Genomic DNA, 20,027 nt, shown 5'->3' with positions numbered 1-20,027 from the left:
ACAAAGGGATATAGATAGGTTAAGTGAGTGGGCAAAGATCTGGCAAATGGAGTATAATGTGGGAAAAAGTGAAATTGTCCATTTTGGCAGGAAGAATAAAAAAGCATATTATCTAAATGGTGAGAGATTGCAGAGCTCTGAGATGCAGAGGGATCTGGGTGTCCTAGTGCATGAATCGCAAAAGGTTAGTATGTAGGTACAGCAAGTAATTAGGAAAGCTAATAGAATGTTATTGTTTATTGCGAGGGGAATTGAATACAAAATTGGGAGGTTATGCTTCAGTTATACAGGGCATTGGTGAGACCACATCTGGAGTACTGTGTACAGTATTGGTCTCCTTATTTAAGGAAGGATGTAAATGTGTTGGAAGCAGTTCAGAGAAGGTTTACTAGACTAATACCTGGAATGGGCGGGTTGTCTTATGAGGAAAGGTTGGACAGGCTAGGCTTGTACCCGCTGGAGTTTAGAAGAGTAAGAGGTGACTTGATTGAAACATATAAGACCCTGAGTGGTCTGGACAGGGTGGATGTGGAGAGGATGTTTCCTCTTGTGGGAGAATCTAGAACTAGGGGTCACTGTTTAAAAATAAGGGGTCGCCCATTTAAGACAGATGAAGAGAAATTTTTTCTCACAGAGGGTCGTGAGTCTTTGCTTCCACCGCCCTCTGAGGAAGAGAGTTCCAGAGTCTTTGAATATTTTTAAGGCAGAGGTAGATAGATTCTTGATAAGCAAGGGGGTGAAAGGTTATTGGGGGTAGGCGGGAATGTGGAGTAATCAGATCAGCCATCATCTTATTGAATGGCGGAGCAGGCTCGAGGGGCCGAGTGGCCTACTCCTGATTCGTATGTTCATATCTCAACTGTGAATCAGATCTCACAGCAGTGCACAATGCTGTCCAGGAGACAAAGACATTTTTGGCCTTTATTGCAAGGGGGTTGGAGTACAAGAGTAAGGAAGTCTTGCTACAATTGTACAGGGCCTTGGTGGGACCATACCCAGAGTACTGTGCACAGTTTTGGTCTCCTTATCCAAGGAAAGATATACTTGCCTTAGAGGCGGTCCAACGGAAGTTCACTAGATTGATCCCTGGGATGAGAGGGTTGTCCTACGAGAAGAGATTGAGTAGAATGGGCCTATACTCTCAGAATTTAGAAGAATGAGAGGTGATCTCATTGAAACATATAAGATTCTGAGGAGGAATGACAGGGTAGATGCTGAGAGATTGTTTCCCCTGGCTGGAGAGTAGAACTAGGGGGCATAGTCTCAGGATAAGGGGTAGGGCATTTAAGACTGAGATGAGGAGGAATTTCTTCACTCAGACGGTTGTGAATCTTTGGAATTCTCTACCCCAACGGGGTGTGGATGCTGAATCGTTGAGCATATTCAAAGCGTAGATAGATAGATTCTTGGACTCTAGGGGAATCAAGGAATATAGCAATCGGGCAGGAAAGTGGAGTTAAGGTCGAAGATCAGCCATGATCTTATTGAATGGCGGAGCAGGCTCGAGGGGCCGTGTAGCCTACGCCTGCTCCTATTTATTACGCTCTTATCTTAGGTTTTCTTTGTCCTTCTTTGGCAGAGTTCGAACTGCTTTAGGAGCAGCAGATATCTGTAAAGCTAATGCTGGAGAGGAACTCCAAACACCTGTGGCTCCCTCAAGTTCACCGCAGCTCTCATGGGTGCCAGTGAAGCTACTCCGATGGTTAATTCAACACTCGGATCATTACCCAGATTAGAAAGGGCAGCGCTATCTATTGCTGCTTCATTTTCCCTTCCTGATTATGATTTATTAATTTTTTTTAAAAAACAAAATAAGTGTGTTTTGGGGCCAAATCTACTACTGTCAATGCTGGCACTCTGGGCTAAGCCTTCCTTCACTGTCCAGAGAGAGGGAGGTGTAACCAACGCTAAGTATTGGCACTATTTTTAAAGAGGTCCCAAACCGATTACTAACTCAAAGAAAACTGTGGGTCATTTAATTCCCAAGTGTTCTTGCCATCAAAATAGAAAGTATCATTTTATTGGCCATATAGATTATTAGTTTGACAACAAAATACAATTTACAGTATGTCTTTTGAATTATAATTTGCTTCGCACAGATGTGCAGTTAAATTTTAGAAGACAGCTGCATATACAGGATGTATGGTAGAGAATAGAGATTTCACAAAATAAATCATGGAGTGCATTAGAGTTTGAGCAGCAGAGTTACTTTAAACAGACCTCTTCTGCCCGATGTGTGTTATGTTTATACAGAGTTTACAGTGCATTTTTGGCGAGGGTTTTGGTGATTATGGGTGTGATTTCTGTCCGCTCCTTGCCACAATCCCTGGCGAGATGGGGTGCACGAAAAATCAGCGAGACTAGCAACCCGCGAGCTGTGGCGAGAGGTCCACTCAATGTGATTGGTGGCCGGGCTTTGAAATAGGCGTCCAGTGCTCCCACATGGTAGAAGCATCAGAATCTCATATCAATATACAAATAGATGTCCCTTGTGGCTTGCAGGAAACCCCAGGCCAGGAGAATGGTGGGTTCCATTGCCAAAACTTGCCCACAATCTATGGGCGCTGCAAGGCAGGGGGCTCCATGCCGAGCACTATTTAAAGGGATCCTCAGCTGATGTAAAGTAGGAGATACATTTTGGTAGCAAGAATGAGGCGAGACCATACATATTAAACAGTACAATTTTAAAGAGGATGCAAGAACAGAGAAACTGGGGGGGGGGGGGGGGTGGTGTTTGTGCACAAATCTTTGAAGGTGGCAGGATAGGTTAACAAAGCAGTTAATAAAGCACATGGGATCCTGGGCTTTATAGATAGAGGCAGAGAGAACAAAGCCAGGAAATTTTGCTAAATCTATATAAAACACTAGTTCAGCCCCAGCCAGAGTATTGTGTCCACTTCTGGAAGGACGGAGGCTTTAGAGAGGGTACAGTAGAGATTTGCTAGAATGGTTCCAGAGATGAGGAAATACAGTTATGTGGAGAGACTGGAGAAGCTGGGGTTGTTCTCCTTTGATCAGAGAAGGCTAAGAGGAGATTTGATAGGTGTTTAAAACCATGACGGGTTTAGATAGAGTAAATAACGAGAAACTATTTCCAGTGGCTGAAGGGTCGATAACCAGGGGGCACAGATTTAAGATGCAAGAACCAGAGGCAACATGAGGAAAAACTTTACGCAACGAGTGGTTAGGATTTGGAATGCACTGATAGGGCGGTGGATACAGATTCAAAAGTAGCCTTCAAAAGGGAATTGGATAAATACTTGAAGGAAAAATAACTGCAGGGAAAGAGCGAGGGAGTGGAACTAACTGGACTGCTCTTCGAAAGAGCCGGCACAGACTCGATGGGCCGAATGGCGGCCTCATGCTGTACTATTCTATGAAGTCACTGAAAAGTCTTTTGCTTGCTGTTTGCTAGTTGGAGATAGTGTTTTTTTTCCTGCACCCATTACTATTGCTGCGTCTGCAGTGCACCGAGAAGGGGCTTTTGCCAACACTCAGGTTGACACCGCGAGAGTGGTGATTGGTTTACCACTGAGGAACAGCAGCAGAAAGGCGCCATGTACCTGGAGCTTGCCGTCGGGAGTTGTGTCACCTCCTGTGGCAGGAACTGCAGCCCATTGCCACAGGACAGAGTCTTGTTCGTGGCAGTAAAAGTGATAACTTTCCTCAACATCTTGGGCTTGGGCTCGTTCTAGGCTGCAGCAGGAAACATTTTGAACATCGGACGTCCGCCCCGCACAGGCTACAGATGCACCGTTTGCCAGAGCTAGCGTCGTCTTCAAGTTTCCCATCGATATCGATAAGCAACAGGGATTATGGCTCTGGGATTTTCCGAGGTTGCAGGCTTTCCCCAGGCGCAAGGCATAGTCGACTGCACTCACATTGCCCTGCGGGCTCACATGTAAAACCCTGACGTTTATGTCAACTGCAAGGGCTACCCTTCGCTCAACGTGCAGCTAGTCTGCACTGACCGCTAGCACATAGGCAGCTGTCATGATGCATTCATTCTTCACCAGTCCTCCAACCACGTGCTCTCCTCCCCTCCCCCAAATAATATTCGACCATGGTAAAACAGTGCAAGGATGGCTGCTTGGGATCAAGGGATATCCCCTTCAGAAATAGCTGATGACACCACAGCAGCACCCAACTTCCGCGGTAGTAAGAAAATGCAATCAGACCTATGCTTTCACCAGAGCCCTCAATCAACAGACCATCGAGCTACTGACGCAGATATTCCGCTGTCTGGGCAGTCCAGGCCGGCTTCGCGGCACAGACATTGGTTATGGAGCGGCGCAGGAGCAGGCGTGCTGTCATCTTGACAGAGGGGAAAACCTGTGATGCTCTCAAAGGCCCACTGCCACTCCATCAGGGCAGTAGCATATCACTCCCACTGATCTGTGGAGCTCACAGTCTGCATAACACCAGTAATGAGCATGCTAAAGATGATATGGCTTGGGCTAGAGACTCCTGCTTGAAGGGCTCAGCTGCACTGTCCATTAAGCTAATCATATGTCTATCTATAAGCTCCATGGTTGACTGCAGATCATCAATGCCCCATAGGAACAGTAGACTATTCAGCACCTCGAACCTGTTACACAGGAACAGGAGAAGGCCATTCAGCCCCTCGAGTCTGTTACACAGGAATAGGAGGCCATTCAGCCCCTTGAGCCTGTTACACCATTTAATTAGATCATGACTGATCTGTACCTCAACTTCATTTACCCGCCTTTGTTCCATATCCCTCGATACCCTTACCCAACAAAAATCTAGCGATCTCAGTCTTCAAAGTTTCAATTGACCCCCAACCTTTTGGGGGGGAAGAGAGTTCTAGATTATGAAAGTAAATTAGCAAAAAATATAAAAACAGATAGTAAGAGTTTTTATAGTTATATAAAAAGAAAAAGGGTGGCTAAAGTAAATGTTGGTCCCTTAGAGGATGAGACCGGGAAACTAATGGTGGGAAATATGGAGATGGCAAAAACACAATGAATATTTTATATCAGTCTTTACAGTCGAAGACACTAAGAATATCCCAACACTGGACAAACAGGGGTCTAAAGGGGGGGGGGGGGGGGGAGGAGCTAAACACGATCAAAATCACTAAGGAAGTGGTACTCGGTAAAATAATGGGACTCAAGGTGGATAAATCACCTGGACCTGATGGCTTACATCCTAGGGTCTTGAGGGAAGTGGCGGTAGGGATTGTGGATGCATTGGTAATAATTTTCCAAAACTCCCTGGACTCGGCAATGGTCCTGGCAGACTGGAAAACTGCTAATGTAACACCCTTATTTAAAAAGGGCAGTAGACAGAAGGCTGGAAACTATAGACCGGTTAGCCTAACATCTGTGGTAGGTAAAATTTTGGAGTCCATTATTAAGGAGACAGTAACAGGACATTTGGATAGTCGTAATCTAATAGGACAAAGGCAGCATGGTTTTATGAAGGGGAAGTCATGTTTGACAAATTTGCTGGAGTTCTTTGAGGAAGTAACATATAGGGTGGATAAAGGGGAACCAGTGGACGTAGTGTATTTAGACTTCCAAAAGGCATTTGATAAGGTGCCTCACAAAAGATTATTGCTTAAGATAAAAAATCACGGGATTGGGGGTAATATTCTGGCATGGATAGAGGATTGGCTATCTAACAGAAGGCAGAGAGTTGGGATAAATGGTTCATTCTCAGACTGGCAATCAGTAACTAGTGGTGTTCCGCAGGGGTCAGCGCTGGGTCCCCAACTCTTTACAATCTATATTAACGATTTGGAGGAGGGGACCGAGTGTAACATATCAAAGTTTGCAGATGATACTAAGATGGGAGGGAAAGTAGTGAGTGAGGAGGACATAAAAAACCTGCAAGGGGACATCGACAGGCTAAGTAAGTGGGCAGAGATTTGGCAGATGGAATACAATACTGGAAAGTGTGAGGTTATGTACTTTGGCAGGAAAAATCATAGAGCAAGTTATTATCTTAATGGCAAGAAACTGGAAAGTACTGAAGTACAAAGGGATCTGGGGGTCCTGGTGCACGAAACTCAAAAAGGTTAGTATGCAGGTGCAGCAAGTGATTAAGAAGGCCAATGGAATGTTGGCTTTCATTGCTAGGGGGATAGAATATAAAAATAGGGAGGTATTGCTTCAGTTGTACAAGGTATTGGTGAGACCGCACCTGGAATACTGCGTACAGTTTTGGTGTCCATACTTAAGAAAGGACATACTTGCTCTCGAGTCAGTACAAAGAAGGTTCACTCGGTTAATCCCGAGGATGAGGGGATGGACATATGAGGAGAGGTTGAGTAGATTGGGACTCTACTCATTGGAGTTCAGAAGAATGAGAGGCGATCTTATTGAAACATATAAGACTGTGAAGGGGTTGGATTGGGTGGATGCGGGGAAGATGTTCCCGATGATGGCTGAAACTAGAACTAGGGGGCATAGTCTTAGAATAAGGGGCTGCTCTTTCAAAACTGAGATGAGGAGGAACTACTTCGCTCAGAGGGTGGTAGGTCCATGGAATATGCTGCCCCAAAAAGCTGTAGAAGCTACATCATTACATAAATTTAAAACAGAAATAGACAGTTTCCTAGAAGTAAAGGGAATTAAGGGTTACGGGGAGCGGGCAGGAAATTGGACATGAGTCTAGGTTCGGATCGGTCATGGCCCTGTGGGTAGCGGAGCGGGCCCAGGGGCCGTGTAGCCTGATCCTGCTCCTATTTCGTGTGTCTAATTCTGTTAGATTCAGGAGATGGTTCTGTGATAGTGGATTGGCGGTTAGGATCAGATCAGCCATGATCTTATTGAATGGCGGAGCAGGCTCGAGGGGCCGATTGGCCTACTCCTGCTCCTATTTCTTATGTTCTTATTTCCACCACCCTGTGTATGAAAAAATGCTTCCTAATTTCACTCCTAAATGGCCAGCTCTAATTTTGAGATTATTCCCTCTTGATCTGGACTCTCCCATAAGAGCAAATAGTTTTTCTCCATCTACCTTGTCGAATCCCTTTATCATTTTAAATGTCTTGATTAAATCACCCCAACCATCTAAGCTCAAGGGAACTTGCTCTACCAGTCCCTCCAGGGCACCATTGCAAACCTGGGGGCTTTAGCTACAGTCACCTTCTTCTCGGACAGTGGAGAAACTGTTCCGATGTCGAACCATGTAAAAGTGTGCCTCCCCTTTAAGAGGTGCAGGCAGTCCCACCGGATTTCCCACCCTCCCAATAGATAGCACGAATTACGCTGACAGCTAGCCCTCGATAATAAACTGGGCTCAAACACGAAAATGGTTTGGAATTTGTGCCGTCATCAGGCAGGCAATATGGGCACCTCATCCACCACCCAATAAGTGGTAAATCTCTTCTTAACAATTTTTAAAGTTTTTTTTCCCCCCGGGGCTTTATTTATTTCGCTTTACAAATTGGCAAATTCAGCATAAAATCAGGTTTAAAGAAAGCTCAACATGAAAACCCATTGAGCACAAACCTCCTGGTGATGAGTGTCCTGCAGGTGAGATTAAAAAAAAAAAATCACAGGGACCAACTTAGGGAGAATTCTGGCTGAGAATAGTTTGGTAGTTTTTTTTCTGGTATTTTATTGGTGTTATCCAAATAAAAACAGATTTGAAAATGTATTTGGTGGAATTTTACCTTAAAACCGGCAACCGTATTTATGCTATATATAAAAAAAATGTGTAAACCACAAATTAATCCATATTCCAACTTTAAATTAATTTTAGCTAGCACCAAGTACATAACAATTTTTAGGAACAGAAAAAATTCATCCAACTCAAACAACATCCAGAAACACACACAATTGTCTGAGAGTCCATGTACACTGTGCAGTTCAATATTCTTTCCTGATCATTTACTCCACATGTTCAGCATCTTTTGGGTGACAATGTTCTACTCGACTTCCCCTTTTATTTCCGACACTGGAACCCTTCGCTGCAATGTACCGGACTGCCCGATCAACTTTAGCAACCTCTTTATAATCTTAAATGGTAATTCGGTCACCTCAGACAGTTCTCTTTTCCCAAAGAAAACAAGCTTAGCTTACTTAACATTTCCTCATAAATTAATACTCAATCATCTTTATCGCTTACCTTTGTATTGCATATTACATAGAATGTACAGCACAGAAACAGGCCATTCGGCCCAACCAGTCCATGCCAGCATTTATGCTCCACTCGAACCTCCTTCCATCCTTCCTCATCTCACCCTATCCTTCTATTCCTTTCTCCCTCGTGTGTTTATCTGGCTTCCCCTTAAATGTATCGATACTATTCGCCTCAACCACTCCCTGTGGTAGCGAGTTCCACATTCTCACCACTCTCTGCCTAAAGAAGTTTCTCCTTTATAAATTATAAAATATGTAACTTTTAAGAGTTATAAATGAATATCCTTCCTATTATTCGGTGACCAGAACTGCTGACTATACCTCATTGGGGTTGTGACCCACATCATACACAGCAACAAGGCAACTTCTTTAGCGAAGTACCCTCAGCTCAGATACTGTACAGAGTGAAGCTCCCATCGTGCTTTACCCCTAATCTCAGAGGATGGCAATTTCCATTTCTCACACCAGTCATCCTTGTGTTTTTTTGAATGGAGTTACTAGTTTACTGCTAAGTTTGGGTGTTTTTGGTTTACGATGCACAACCTGGGAATTATGCTATGGCCGACCAAACCAGTTTCATGCCGATTTCACTATTTCCAGTGGAGTTATTAGTGACATGTGATTGGAGCTGCAAAGCATCCTATGGCTCAGTCTTGCCACTTTCTGCAGCTCTTGCATTGTTAATTTTAGGCTGAAGTTTGAAGGGGGAGACTTTATAGAAAGCTTCATAAAACCCTTCTGGTAATGATTTATTTCATGGCGTTTGTGTGGCAGATTGCATTTAAAAGTAATCCATTCAGAAAATTAATTCTAATTACACATTGTTGAGGATAAAGAACTGGGGACTCTGTTCTGCAATGCTGTTTGCATATGCGTGTTTGTTATGGTTGGAAAAAAGCTCGAGGTATAACGCTCTGAGTGTAAACCATCGCTGTAAACTCAACCCGCACAGTACAGAAAGGGAAACACAATATTATCACAACAGGCTCCATAATGGAATCCAGGACTCATACCCATGATTTCCAGTGGATACTCAATCTCATTTGGTATTAAGGGAGGGAGAGATGGACAAATTATTTTTATTATTGAATTTATTGGTCTGGGAGTAGGTGTTCTGGTGCCTTTTCAGCCACAGAATGGTGTTTGAGGCCCCAAAATTGAGAGGGGAAAAATAATTATTTTTAAAAGCATGAAAAGAAAGCTAGGGTTACAGTACCAGTTAAGGGTTTACCCACAGCTACCTCAGACCTGGCTCTGTGCTGCAGCACTGACCCTATCCCTGATATCGCAGCTTCAGACTCGCACTCCCTGTCCAGAGTGGCTTCTGCACCTGATCCAGTAGATGCCCTACAGAGAGGAAGAGCAGCAACGTTGGAGAAAGTGGGACTGTTATCAGTAGTACCGCACAAAATAAAAATCAGGATTCACATTTGCCATGCTCCAGGGATCTGTGGTGACTGATGGGACTAATGTTCAGTTGGAATTTGGGCAAACGACAGATACAAACTCTGATCATGGCCATGGGTTTCCTGGGTACAGTATAATTACACGGCCATGGGTTTCCTGGGTACAGTATAATTACACGGCCATGGGTTTCCTGGGTACAGTATAATTACACGGCCATGGGTTTCCTGGGTACAGTATAATTACACGGCCAGGGTTTCCTGGGTACAGTATAATTACACGGCCATGGGTTTCCTGGGTACAGTATAATTACACGGCCATGGGTTTCCTGGGTACAGTATAATTACACGGCCAGGGTTTCCTGGGTACAGTATAATTACATGGCCATGGGTTTCCTGGGTACAGTATAATTACACGGCCATGGGTTTCCTGGGTACAGTATAATTACACGGCCAGGGTTTCCTGGGTACAGTATAATTACACGGCCATGGGTTTCCTGGGTACAGTATAATTACACGGCCATGGGTTTCCTGGGTACAGTATAATTACACGGCCAGGGTTTCCTGGGTACAGTATAATTACACGGCCATGGGTTTCCTGGGTACAGTATAATTACACGGCCATGGGTTTCCTGGGTACAGTATAATTACATGTCCAGACTGATATCTGGGATGGCAGGAATGACGTATGAGGAGAGATTGGGTCGATTAGGCTTATATTCGCTAGAGTTTAGAAGAATGAGAGGGGTTCTCATTGAAACTTGTAAAATTCTAACAGGACTAGACAGACTAGATGCAGGAAGGATGTTCCCAATGGCGGGGGAGTCCAGAACCAGGGGTCACAGTCTAAGGGTAAGGGGTAAGCCATTTAGGACTGAGATGAGGAGGAATTTCTTCACCCAGAAGGCAGTAGAGGCCAATTAATTAAATATATTCAAGAAGGAGTTAGATATATTTCTTAAGGCTAAAGGGATCAAGGGATATGGGGAGAAAGCAGGGACAGTGTACTGAATTTGGATGATCAGCCATGATCTCATTAAATGGCAGAACAGGCTCGAGGGACCGAATGGCATACTCCTGTTCCTATCTTCTATGTTTCCAGGGTATTTCCAAAGTCTTGGGTACAACCCTGCTAAGAGTAGTATAAAGATCATTGCACAAATACTTCTATAATGGCAAGCAAATTTCTAAAACGCTCATGTTGATTTCTGTACAAATAAAAATTCCAAACAGGCATTTATGTAAATTTTGAATAGTTTCTTTTCAAAATAAATCTACATAATGTACAACTGTTAATAAAATTTTTTTTTTTTTTTTTTTTTTTTTAAAAAGCCATTTCCTCCGCTGTCCGCAGAACTATCCAGATGTTTGCTGAAATTCATTGCAGAGATTCTTTTTGGAGTGTAGTATAGGGAACAGAATTCATCGAACACCTCAAACTTCAATGTCGTTTTCCAGTCCTTGACCACGTTCATACAGTATAATGGTCTGGCTTTCTGTGGCTGTAGAACAAGACACAGATCAAGGATATGAACATACAGAAATAGCTGACAGAGAAAGACCAGCAAGCCTGTCCCATAGTCATGTTGCAATTAAGCATCATGACCCCAGTGCTCCCACCCACACCAGCATGCACCTAATTGCCTAGGATTACATAAAATATACCCTAGGCCAATTCAGGGAAAAAATAATTTGGGGAAATTCTTCTCCAACACCTGAAGGCCAACAAAATGAGTTCCAGGAGCCCACAGGGACCATGAGGTCGACCACCCGACATCCCACCTACCTTTTGTACGCAGTGGTATCAGCTGCAACCAGGAACTAACTCAGCCAGGTCCCTTTTGAATGTTTGCAGTGAATCCGCACTCGCTGCATTAGCTGGCAACTTGTTCCAGAGGTCAATGACCCTCTGCGAAAAAGAAAACCACCTGATATCTAATCTAGTTCTAGGTTTATAGAACTGAATGTCATTTAAAAATAATGGGAAGGAGGGTTATTCCTGTACTTGAGACTCAAGGTACTTTAGATCAGATCTAATGTTGCTTTACCCCTATGTAAACCAACAGATGCTTTTCTTGCATGCACCCATTCTGTAAAACAAATTTTCCACATCTACCTTTAAAAAAAAAAATTAAAAAAAAATCCTTTTCATTGCCTCCCCCTTTTTCATTTTCCTTGTGTCTTGCACTATTTGACATCCAAGACAGCTGGAGGTCAAGTTGTTCCTGGACCAACCCAGTATTGGGAGGTTTGCAAGAAAGTATATAGAGTTAATAAAGCTAAACTGTAAACTCTTTCCTGCACGATAGCAGACACTGAGGATTGTCTCAATGCAGTCTCATTGTGACCTGGCATTTTGATAAAGTCGGCAGGTAGCAGCTCAGCTGTCACCAGTGATGGATCCATTAGTGAGACTGTATGCTGTAGTATCCTGCTCAGTACCACATTTAAAAAATCACTGATGGAATGCCATCCTGAATCTAAATGAATACTGATCCTTAAGATTCTGAAGGGGATTGACAGGGTAGATGCTGAGAGGTTGTTTCCCCTGGCTGGAGTGTCTAGAACCAGGGGACATAGTCTCAGGATAAGGGGTCGGCCATTTAAGACTGAGATGAGGAGGAATTTCTTCACTCGGAGGGTTGTGAATCTTTGGAATTCTCTGCCCCAGAGAGCTGTGAATGCTGAGTCTTTGAGTATATTCAAGGCGGAGATCGATAGATTTTTGACTCATGGGGAATCGAGGGATATGGGGATCGGGCGGGAAACATAGAAGATAGGAGCAGGAGTAGGCCATTCGGCCCCTCGAGCCTGCTCCGCCATTCAATGCGATCATGGCTGATCATCCAATTTCAGTACCCTGTCCCTGCTTTCTCCCCATACCCCTTGATCCCTTTAGCCTTAAGAAATATATCCAACTCCTTCTTGAATATATTTAATGAATTGGCCTCTACTGCCTTCTGTGGTAGAGAATTCCACAGGTTCACCACTCTCCTAAATGGCTTACCCCTTATCCTTAGACTGTGACCCCTGGTTCTGGACTCCCTGACCATCAGGAACATCCTTCCAGCATCTAGTTTGTCCAGTCCTGTCAGAATTTTATAAGTTTCAATGAGATCCCTTCTCATTCTTCTAAACTCCAGTGAGTACAAGCCCAATCGTCCCAATCTCTCCTCATACGTCATTCCTGCCATCCCAGGTATCAGCCTGGTGAATCTTCGCTGAACTCCTTCCATGGCAAGAACATCCTTCCTCAGATGAGGCAACCAAAACTGCACACAATACTCAAGGTGTGGTCTCGCCAAGGCCCTGTACAACTGCAGCAAGACATCCTTGTTCCTGTACTCGAATCCTCTCGCTACAAAGGCCAACATGCCATTTGCCTTCTTAAACGCCTGCTGCACCTGCATGCTTACCTTCAGCGACTGGTGCACAAGGACGTCCAGGTCTCGTTGCACTTCCCCTTCTCCCAATCTATTGCCATTCAGATAATAATCTGCCTTCCTGTTTTTGCCACCAAAGTGGATAACCTCACATTAGTCCATGTTATATTGCATCTGCCATGCTTTTGCCCAATCACCCAACCTGTTCAAATCATCCTGGAGTTTCTCGGCATCCTCCTCACAGCACACACGCCCACCCAGCTTTGTGTCGTCTGCAAATTTGGAGATATTACATCTAGTTCCCTTGTCTAGATCATTAATATATATTGTGAATAGCTGGAGTCCAAGGACCGATCCCTGCGGTACCCCACTAGTCACTGCCTGCCACTCGGAAAAAGACCCGTTTATTCCAACTCTTTGCTTTCTGTCTGCCAACCAGTTCTCTATCCAAGTCAATACCTTGCCCCCAATCCCATGTGCCTTAACTTTACACGCTAATCTCTTATGCGGGACCTTATCAAAAGCCTTCTGAAAGTCCAAATACACCACATCCACTGGTTCTCCCTTATCTATTTTACCAGTTACATCCTCAAAAAATTCCAGTAGATTAGTCAAGCACGATTTACCTTTTGTAAATCCATGTTGACTTTGTCCGATCCTGTCTCTGTTTTCCAAGTGCTCTGCTATTACATCTTTTATAATGGACTCTAGTATTTTCCCCACTACCGATGTCAGGCTTACCGGTCTGTAATTCCCCGTTTTCTCTCTACCACCTTTTTTGAATAGTGGGGTAACATTAGCTACCCTCCAATCCATGGGTACTGTTCCAGATTTCATCGAATGTTGGAAGATGATCAGCAATGCATCTACTATTTCTAGGGCCACTTCCTTAAGTACCCTAGGATGTAGATTATCAGGCCCTGGGGATTTATCGGCCTTCAATCCCATCAATTTCCCTAACACCATTTCCCTACAAATACTGATTTCTTTCAGTTCCTCCCTTTCATCAGACCCTATGTTCCCTGACATCTCTGGGAGGTTATTTGTGTCCTCCTTTGTGAAGACGGAACCAAAGTATGTATTTAATTGGTCCGCCATTTCTTTGTTCCCCATTATAAATTCCCCTGATTCTGACTGCAAGGGACCTATGCTTGACTTCACCAATCTTTTTCTCTTCACATATTTATAAAAGCTTTTACAGTCAGTTTTTATGTTCCCTGAAAGCTTACTCTCATATTCTATTTCCCCCTCTTAATTAATCCCTTTGTCCTCCTTTGTTGAATCCTAAACTGCTCCCAATCCTCAGGTTTACTGCTTTTTCTGGCCAATTTATATGTCCTCTCCTTGGATCTTATGCTATCCCTATTTTCCCTTGTTAGCCACGGCTGAGTCACCTTTTTTGTTTTATTTTTATGCCAAACTATTCTGTAGTTCATCCATGCGGTCTTTGAATGTTTGCCATTGCTTATCCACTGTCAACCCTTTGAGTGCCATTCCCCAATCAATCCTACCCAACTCGCGCCTCAGACCATCGTAGTTTCCTTTATTTAAATTCAGGACCCTAGAGTCAACCAGTTCATTCTCCATCTTAATGAAGAATTCGATCATATTATGATCGCTCCGACCCAAGGGGCCTCGTACAACAAGACTGCTAATTACTCCTTTCTCGTTACATAATACCCAGTCTAAGATGGCCTGATCTCTGGTTGGTTCCTCGACATATTGGTTCAGGAAACCATCCCGTAAACACTCCAGGAATTCCTCCTCCACAGTATTGTTACTAATTTGGTTAGCCCAATCTATATGTAGATTAAAGTCACCCATGATGACTGCTGTGCAGTTAAGGTCGATGATCAGCCATGATCTTATTGAATGTCGGAGCAGGCTTGAGGGGCCATATGGCCAACTCCTGCTCTTACTTCTTATGTTCTTACTAAACTTATTGAGCTGGTCATGGCCACCAACACCAGCTGAGCGGTTCTACACTGACCGTCAGACCCAAGATATTGGATTTACTTAGACTGTTGGGAGACAATTCAAATCCATGTTTCTAAGAAATGGGAAAGATGTTCAACTGTGCCATTATTAAATAATCAGAGGGGGTATTTTACAATTAACAATTTAAAGCATTGTTAAGGATGAATAAAGACAACTCCATAAGTTCACGCAAATCATCACAAACAATTTGGTAAGGACACTTTCCTTGGAGCAGAGGAGGCTGAGGGGGGACATGATTGAGGTGTACAAAATTATGAGGGGCATAGATAGGGTGGATGCTGAGGAGCTTTTTCCCTTAGTAGAGGGGTCAATAACTAGGGGGCATAGATTCAAGGTAAAGGGTGGGAGGTTTAGAGGGGATTTGAGAAAGAACTTTTTCACCCAGAGGGTGGTTGGAGTCTGGAACTCACTGCCTGAAAGGGTTGTGGAGGCAGAAACCCTCACAACATTCAAGAAGCATTTGGATGAGCACTTGAAATGCCATAGCATACAAGGCTACGGACCAAATGCTGGAATATGGGATTAGATTAGACAGGGCTTGATGGCCGGCGCGGACACGATGGGCCGAAGGGCCTCTATCCGTGCTGTATTACTCTATGACTCTATGACTTTCTGCTGTAGATCCTCCACATTACATCATCTCTTTTCAGCATCTCTTTCACTTATCACAATAACATTCGCCACAACAGGTTCCTTCCACGTTACTTCCCTCATTATACGCTACCTACCAACACAAGAGAAACATGTGCTATTCCACTCATTTTTCTGTGAATCGTCGCCACTAACCATGTTACCTTTCTTTACAATTGCAAGATCCTGCAGTTAGTCAGAGTCAAAAATGCTGGAAGGAATGGGGCAAAAATGGGTCTGTTCTGGCATTTGCCCCCCATAATCCTAAAATATGACCAAATATTAAGCAACGTACACTTGGAGTCGAGCTTGCACTGCATTCTAAGAGATTACTGAAGCACATTTTTTCACAAGTGAAAGTGACCCGATACCAATTATTTTTCTAAATAATTAAAGTATTCTTTTGGTATAAATGGGTGATATTTATCGGTATTTACCAAGTTTCCCATCTCCCACACTGACACTCTTATTGGCTTCTATATATATGATTTAACTGTTCATCACTCACACCTATATTGCACAGAATCCCTTCGAAGAGAAGAGATGAACTTCAGACTATACCAGTAAACATATGACATAGAAAAGAAAAGCCTCCTGGATTTTAAGACTGCAGTAAGGTTTAAGACTGACCTTCTCTGCTGTCCTGTTTCTGCTGAATCTCTTTCTGTAGTAACTTTGGCCCTAGCAAGCCAATAATAACTGCTCCGATTGGAGCTGTAATCAGGATTCCCAGGAAGGCCACAGTGAGAACACTCATGCCATACTCTGTTCCAGTCTTGTCATTTCGGATTCGCGCAGTGTCCAAAGCGACAGACCCAATGGCAGCCTAATTCAGCACAAAAGACAATGTGTTATGTGATACATTCAGCTCTTTCGATAATGCAATACATAATGAAAATCTAGAAAGAAGATCACACAACCTATGACAAAGCTTAATTTGGACACTCAACATTTACACTGAGCAACAAACAGCACGGCACTTTTATTTATTTTAATAACTGTCCAAGCTGGAAGTGATCATAATTTTTCAGTTGAATATTAAACAAATACTCTATGACAATGCCTTGTATTTAGACTATTGTATTTAATTTTTAATAATTATTTTTTTAAAGTGAACATTCGTTGCTGCTTCTGTATCAGGGCAGTCACCTCGCTGCTGTTTTTAGAGGCTGGGATGATGGAATATGACATTTCCTGAGAAAAACACACGTAGTGTATTACAGCGCCTAAAATCTATTTACTGTACATAAAAACACTTGAAAAGAATGTTTGATACTTATTTTCCTGGTTAGTCTTCCCTTCACAGCCTCTGCTTGTTGTGACCTCTGGTACTCCCCTGCCAGTCTCTTTCTTAACTTTCACTTTTCCAACATACTCTTTAGGCTCCTCTATGATCCACCATCAGCTGGTCAGTGTTTCTCTGATTGTGTGCAGTGCCAGCCACATAACGTCTACACACTCTCAAAGCACAACACTATTCTCCAGTGTCATTACTTTCTCCCTCAGCAGCTTGATTTGCAAACAATGCTCACTGCAGTAGTTGTTTGAAGTTAGCTGCAATAAATGTAAACCTTTTCGAGCAAACAGAGGCCATAGCTCTCATTTCACCTTCAATTTCCAGATCAAAATGCATTTACAGCCTTGACGTATCAATTCATTAACAAATTATCCTTTAAACACATTTTTAATATTTGGTTTCAGAGGTACAGAATATAGACTGAATTTTCAATGGCCTTTGACTGTGTAACAAAATGGGAAAGAAAGAAAGGGGAATTCAAAGGTTTGTGTAGGGCAGAGTGGGACTAGTGATGCTCCAAGGCAATCAGTATTGACAAGGGTCAAATCTCCATTTGGTTTAACAGACTGATAACATTGACAAGTAAAACTACTCAATCATTGTCAGACGCTAACCTGAACTGTGGCTTTAGGGATCCAGGCCAAAGAAATAAAAACTTTTTCCTTCATGTTAAATCCAGAGAAGTGTACCATTAAAAACGTGATCAAGATTCTGACTACAAGAGCGATGCTCAGAGTTGCAATTCCAAGACCTAGAGTGAAAACACAGCAGGTTATTTAGGATCCGGAAGTATAGATGTTACAGGCATAGTTGACTATGTAAAAGTGAGCCTGAACATGCATTAAAACTGGTTTTCAGGCAGACAGCCAGGAACAATTCAGGTTGGACTGTGCTGGGTTTACCCCATTCCCAATCCTGCACCCACCTCAAAGATCCTAAATGACAGGATGCCCCTCCCAGTGCTAAGAGACTCTTCCCAGTATTACCACACCCTGGAATCCTACTCCCAGTGCTACCTACCCAGTGACAACGCACCCCATCTTCTTTCCCTTTATCAGTGCTATCATATCCTGTCATTCCACCCCCTCTCATGTGCTACCAGACTCCAGAAGCTCTTTGCCAATGCTATAGATCCTGTCACTGCCCCCAGTGCTGCCACGCCCTGGAGCAGAGCCCCCAGTACCGGAACATCCTGTGACCTTGGGTTCCAGACACTGGTACCTTTCCCCAATGACATTTTGAGGCCTCGGCCACCTTTAAATGGAACCAGTGAGCTGTCTGCCTCAAACGGAATTCCTGATGCAGCTCACCAGATTCGAGGATGAATGAACTTCCATTTATATAGCACCTTGTGTGCCCTCAGGGCATCCCAAGTACTTTACAACCAATGAAGTACTTCTGAAAAGCAGTTACTGTTATCTGTAGGCAAACCTGGCAGCTAATTGGCATGCAGCAAGGTCCCACAAATAGCAATGAGATGAATGACTAGTTAATCTGTTTTTGTGTTGGTTAAGGGATAATGATAGCCAAGACACCCTGCTCTTCTCGAATAGTCCTATGGGGCCTCATTTTATTATTGCAGCTGAAATATAGCACCTCTGACAGTGCAGTACTTCGTGCAGTATATTGTAGAATAAGTGTCATCCTAGATTCTTTGTTCATGTTTCTGGAATAGGGCTTGAATCTACGACCTTCTGACTCAGAGGAGAGAGTGAAACCCACTGTGCCAAGGCTGCTAATAGACCAAACTACTCATAAAATAAACAAAAAGGGAGATGGTAAAAAGGAGAAAAGTCAAGGATTAAAGCTGCAGCTATTTAAAGAATAAAAAAAAGGAAAGGAGAGAGAAGAAAGATGTCCCAACATATAAAAACTCAGACTGCCCAAACAGAAAGGGGTCATCTTTGACAACTCTGGGCTGACAATTGCTCAAATATTATTTATTTATCAAACCAAGTCACAACCTAGTGCCTGAAGTAGTGTGCACGTAGATGAAAGGGAAAAACAGAAATGCTGAAGAGAGAGCAAAAAGTGGAAGAGGGAATCAAAGAGCATCACGGCATGACCTAAACATCCAAACTGCTGGAACAATGTTCCAAGAATTGAAATTATACATTTCTTTTTAGGAAGTTTTCCCGATGAAGATAGAATGATGATGTAATTCACTCTCCCCGTGCAACATGCCACAGTTACAGGCTGCAGGGAAAGAGCAGGGGAGAGGGACTAATTGGAGAGCTCTTTCAAAGAGCCAGCACAGGAACAATGGGCCGAATGGCCTCCTTCTGTGCTGTATGATTCTATGAAGACAGAAAGATGACATAATTCACTCACTGAAACATGCCAGAGCTACTAGGTCCAAGTCATCTGTGTTGACACTGCCACCCTGTGTTAGCGGGCAGCAATACACCTCCCGCTGGTTAGAGAAGACGACCAATTTAATTTTCCCTTGTACAAGGTTTGAGAATTTTTAACAGGCAAGTCCAGTAGCCTAGTCTAGCCTAATGCCAGTTACAGTTTTAATGCCCTTGAGGATCATGACCAGAAGCTGCCCCGCTACAGGACAGAACCAGAAAACATGGAAGAGTTCTGCAACTCTTTCACATCCTCTCAAGAAAACATCTGTCACTCCCCACGTTTATTCCTCATAGAAACAGAAAACAGAGCAAAAACCCTGCCATTCCTCCCTTTTTAAATTACCTGCAATATCAGACCTGAACGCTCGTCTTACCTGGTTGGAACTCCCCAGTAATAATATCTTTAATCAAATTTTGAAACAATTAACTAAATTGTAATTTAAATCACTATATTTAGTATCTGATTTTCTTACCGACTGTATATGGATTTAGAGAAGCAACAGATATTTCTGCTCCAATCAGTCCAAACAGCAATGGCTGGAAGATGGCCCAGGCATTGTCAGTGATACCTTCAGCTCCACCCTACAAGTCAAAAAGAGTTGACAGAAACCTTTGCAAATGCATACCGACTTAGAGGAAATAAGTGGCATTAACTGGTGACCTTAGAATGCAACATAAGAACACATGGAATACGAAAAGAGCATTCTGCACACTGTCTAATTAATCTAATTAATCTCCTGAAGAGATCAAGTACACAGGGTCAGCTTACACCCTGTTCTACCTCTCTATCACTGTTAACCCCACAAATATATCCAATGCTGTCAGACTGCCTGTCTGGCAAAGTCGTG

At 43.3% G+C, this 20,027-nt stretch overlaps 1 protein-coding gene across 6 annotated transcripts in view; it reads right to left on the bottom strand.

Moving 5' to 3' along the window:
* Positions 1 to 10,753: 10,753 nt before the first annotated feature.
* The window catches only part of LOC147122487 (sodium/hydrogen exchanger 9B2-like), a 120,244-nt gene continuing 110,970 nt past the window's right edge, over positions 10,754 to 20,027 (bottom strand). For all 6 annotated transcript variants that reach the window (XM_086005728.1, XM_086005684.1, XM_086005719.1 and 3 more), the window contains 4 exons: positions 19,653 to 19,761; positions 17,440 to 17,576; positions 16,159 to 16,354; positions 10,754 to 11,019 (listed from right to left, as the gene is read on the bottom strand). In XM_086005728.1, coding sequence (XP_085861854.1) covers positions 10,952 to 11,019; positions 16,159 to 16,354; positions 17,440 to 17,576; positions 19,653 to 19,761 — 510 coding nt within the window. In that variant the 3' untranslated portion in view covers positions 10,754 to 10,951. The remainder of the gene's footprint in view (positions 11,020 to 16,158; positions 16,355 to 17,439; positions 17,577 to 19,652; positions 19,762 to 20,027) is intronic.

This window comes from Somniosus microcephalus, chromosome 2, assembly GCF_052327205.1.
Source record: "Somniosus microcephalus isolate GS21.2 chromosome 2, FLI_Smic_1.0, whole genome shotgun sequence".
NCBI classification, from domain to species: Eukaryota; Metazoa; Chordata; class Chondrichthyes; order Squaliformes; family Somniosidae; genus Somniosus; species Somniosus microcephalus.
This window is presented reverse-complemented; position numbering and strand designations above follow the sequence as displayed.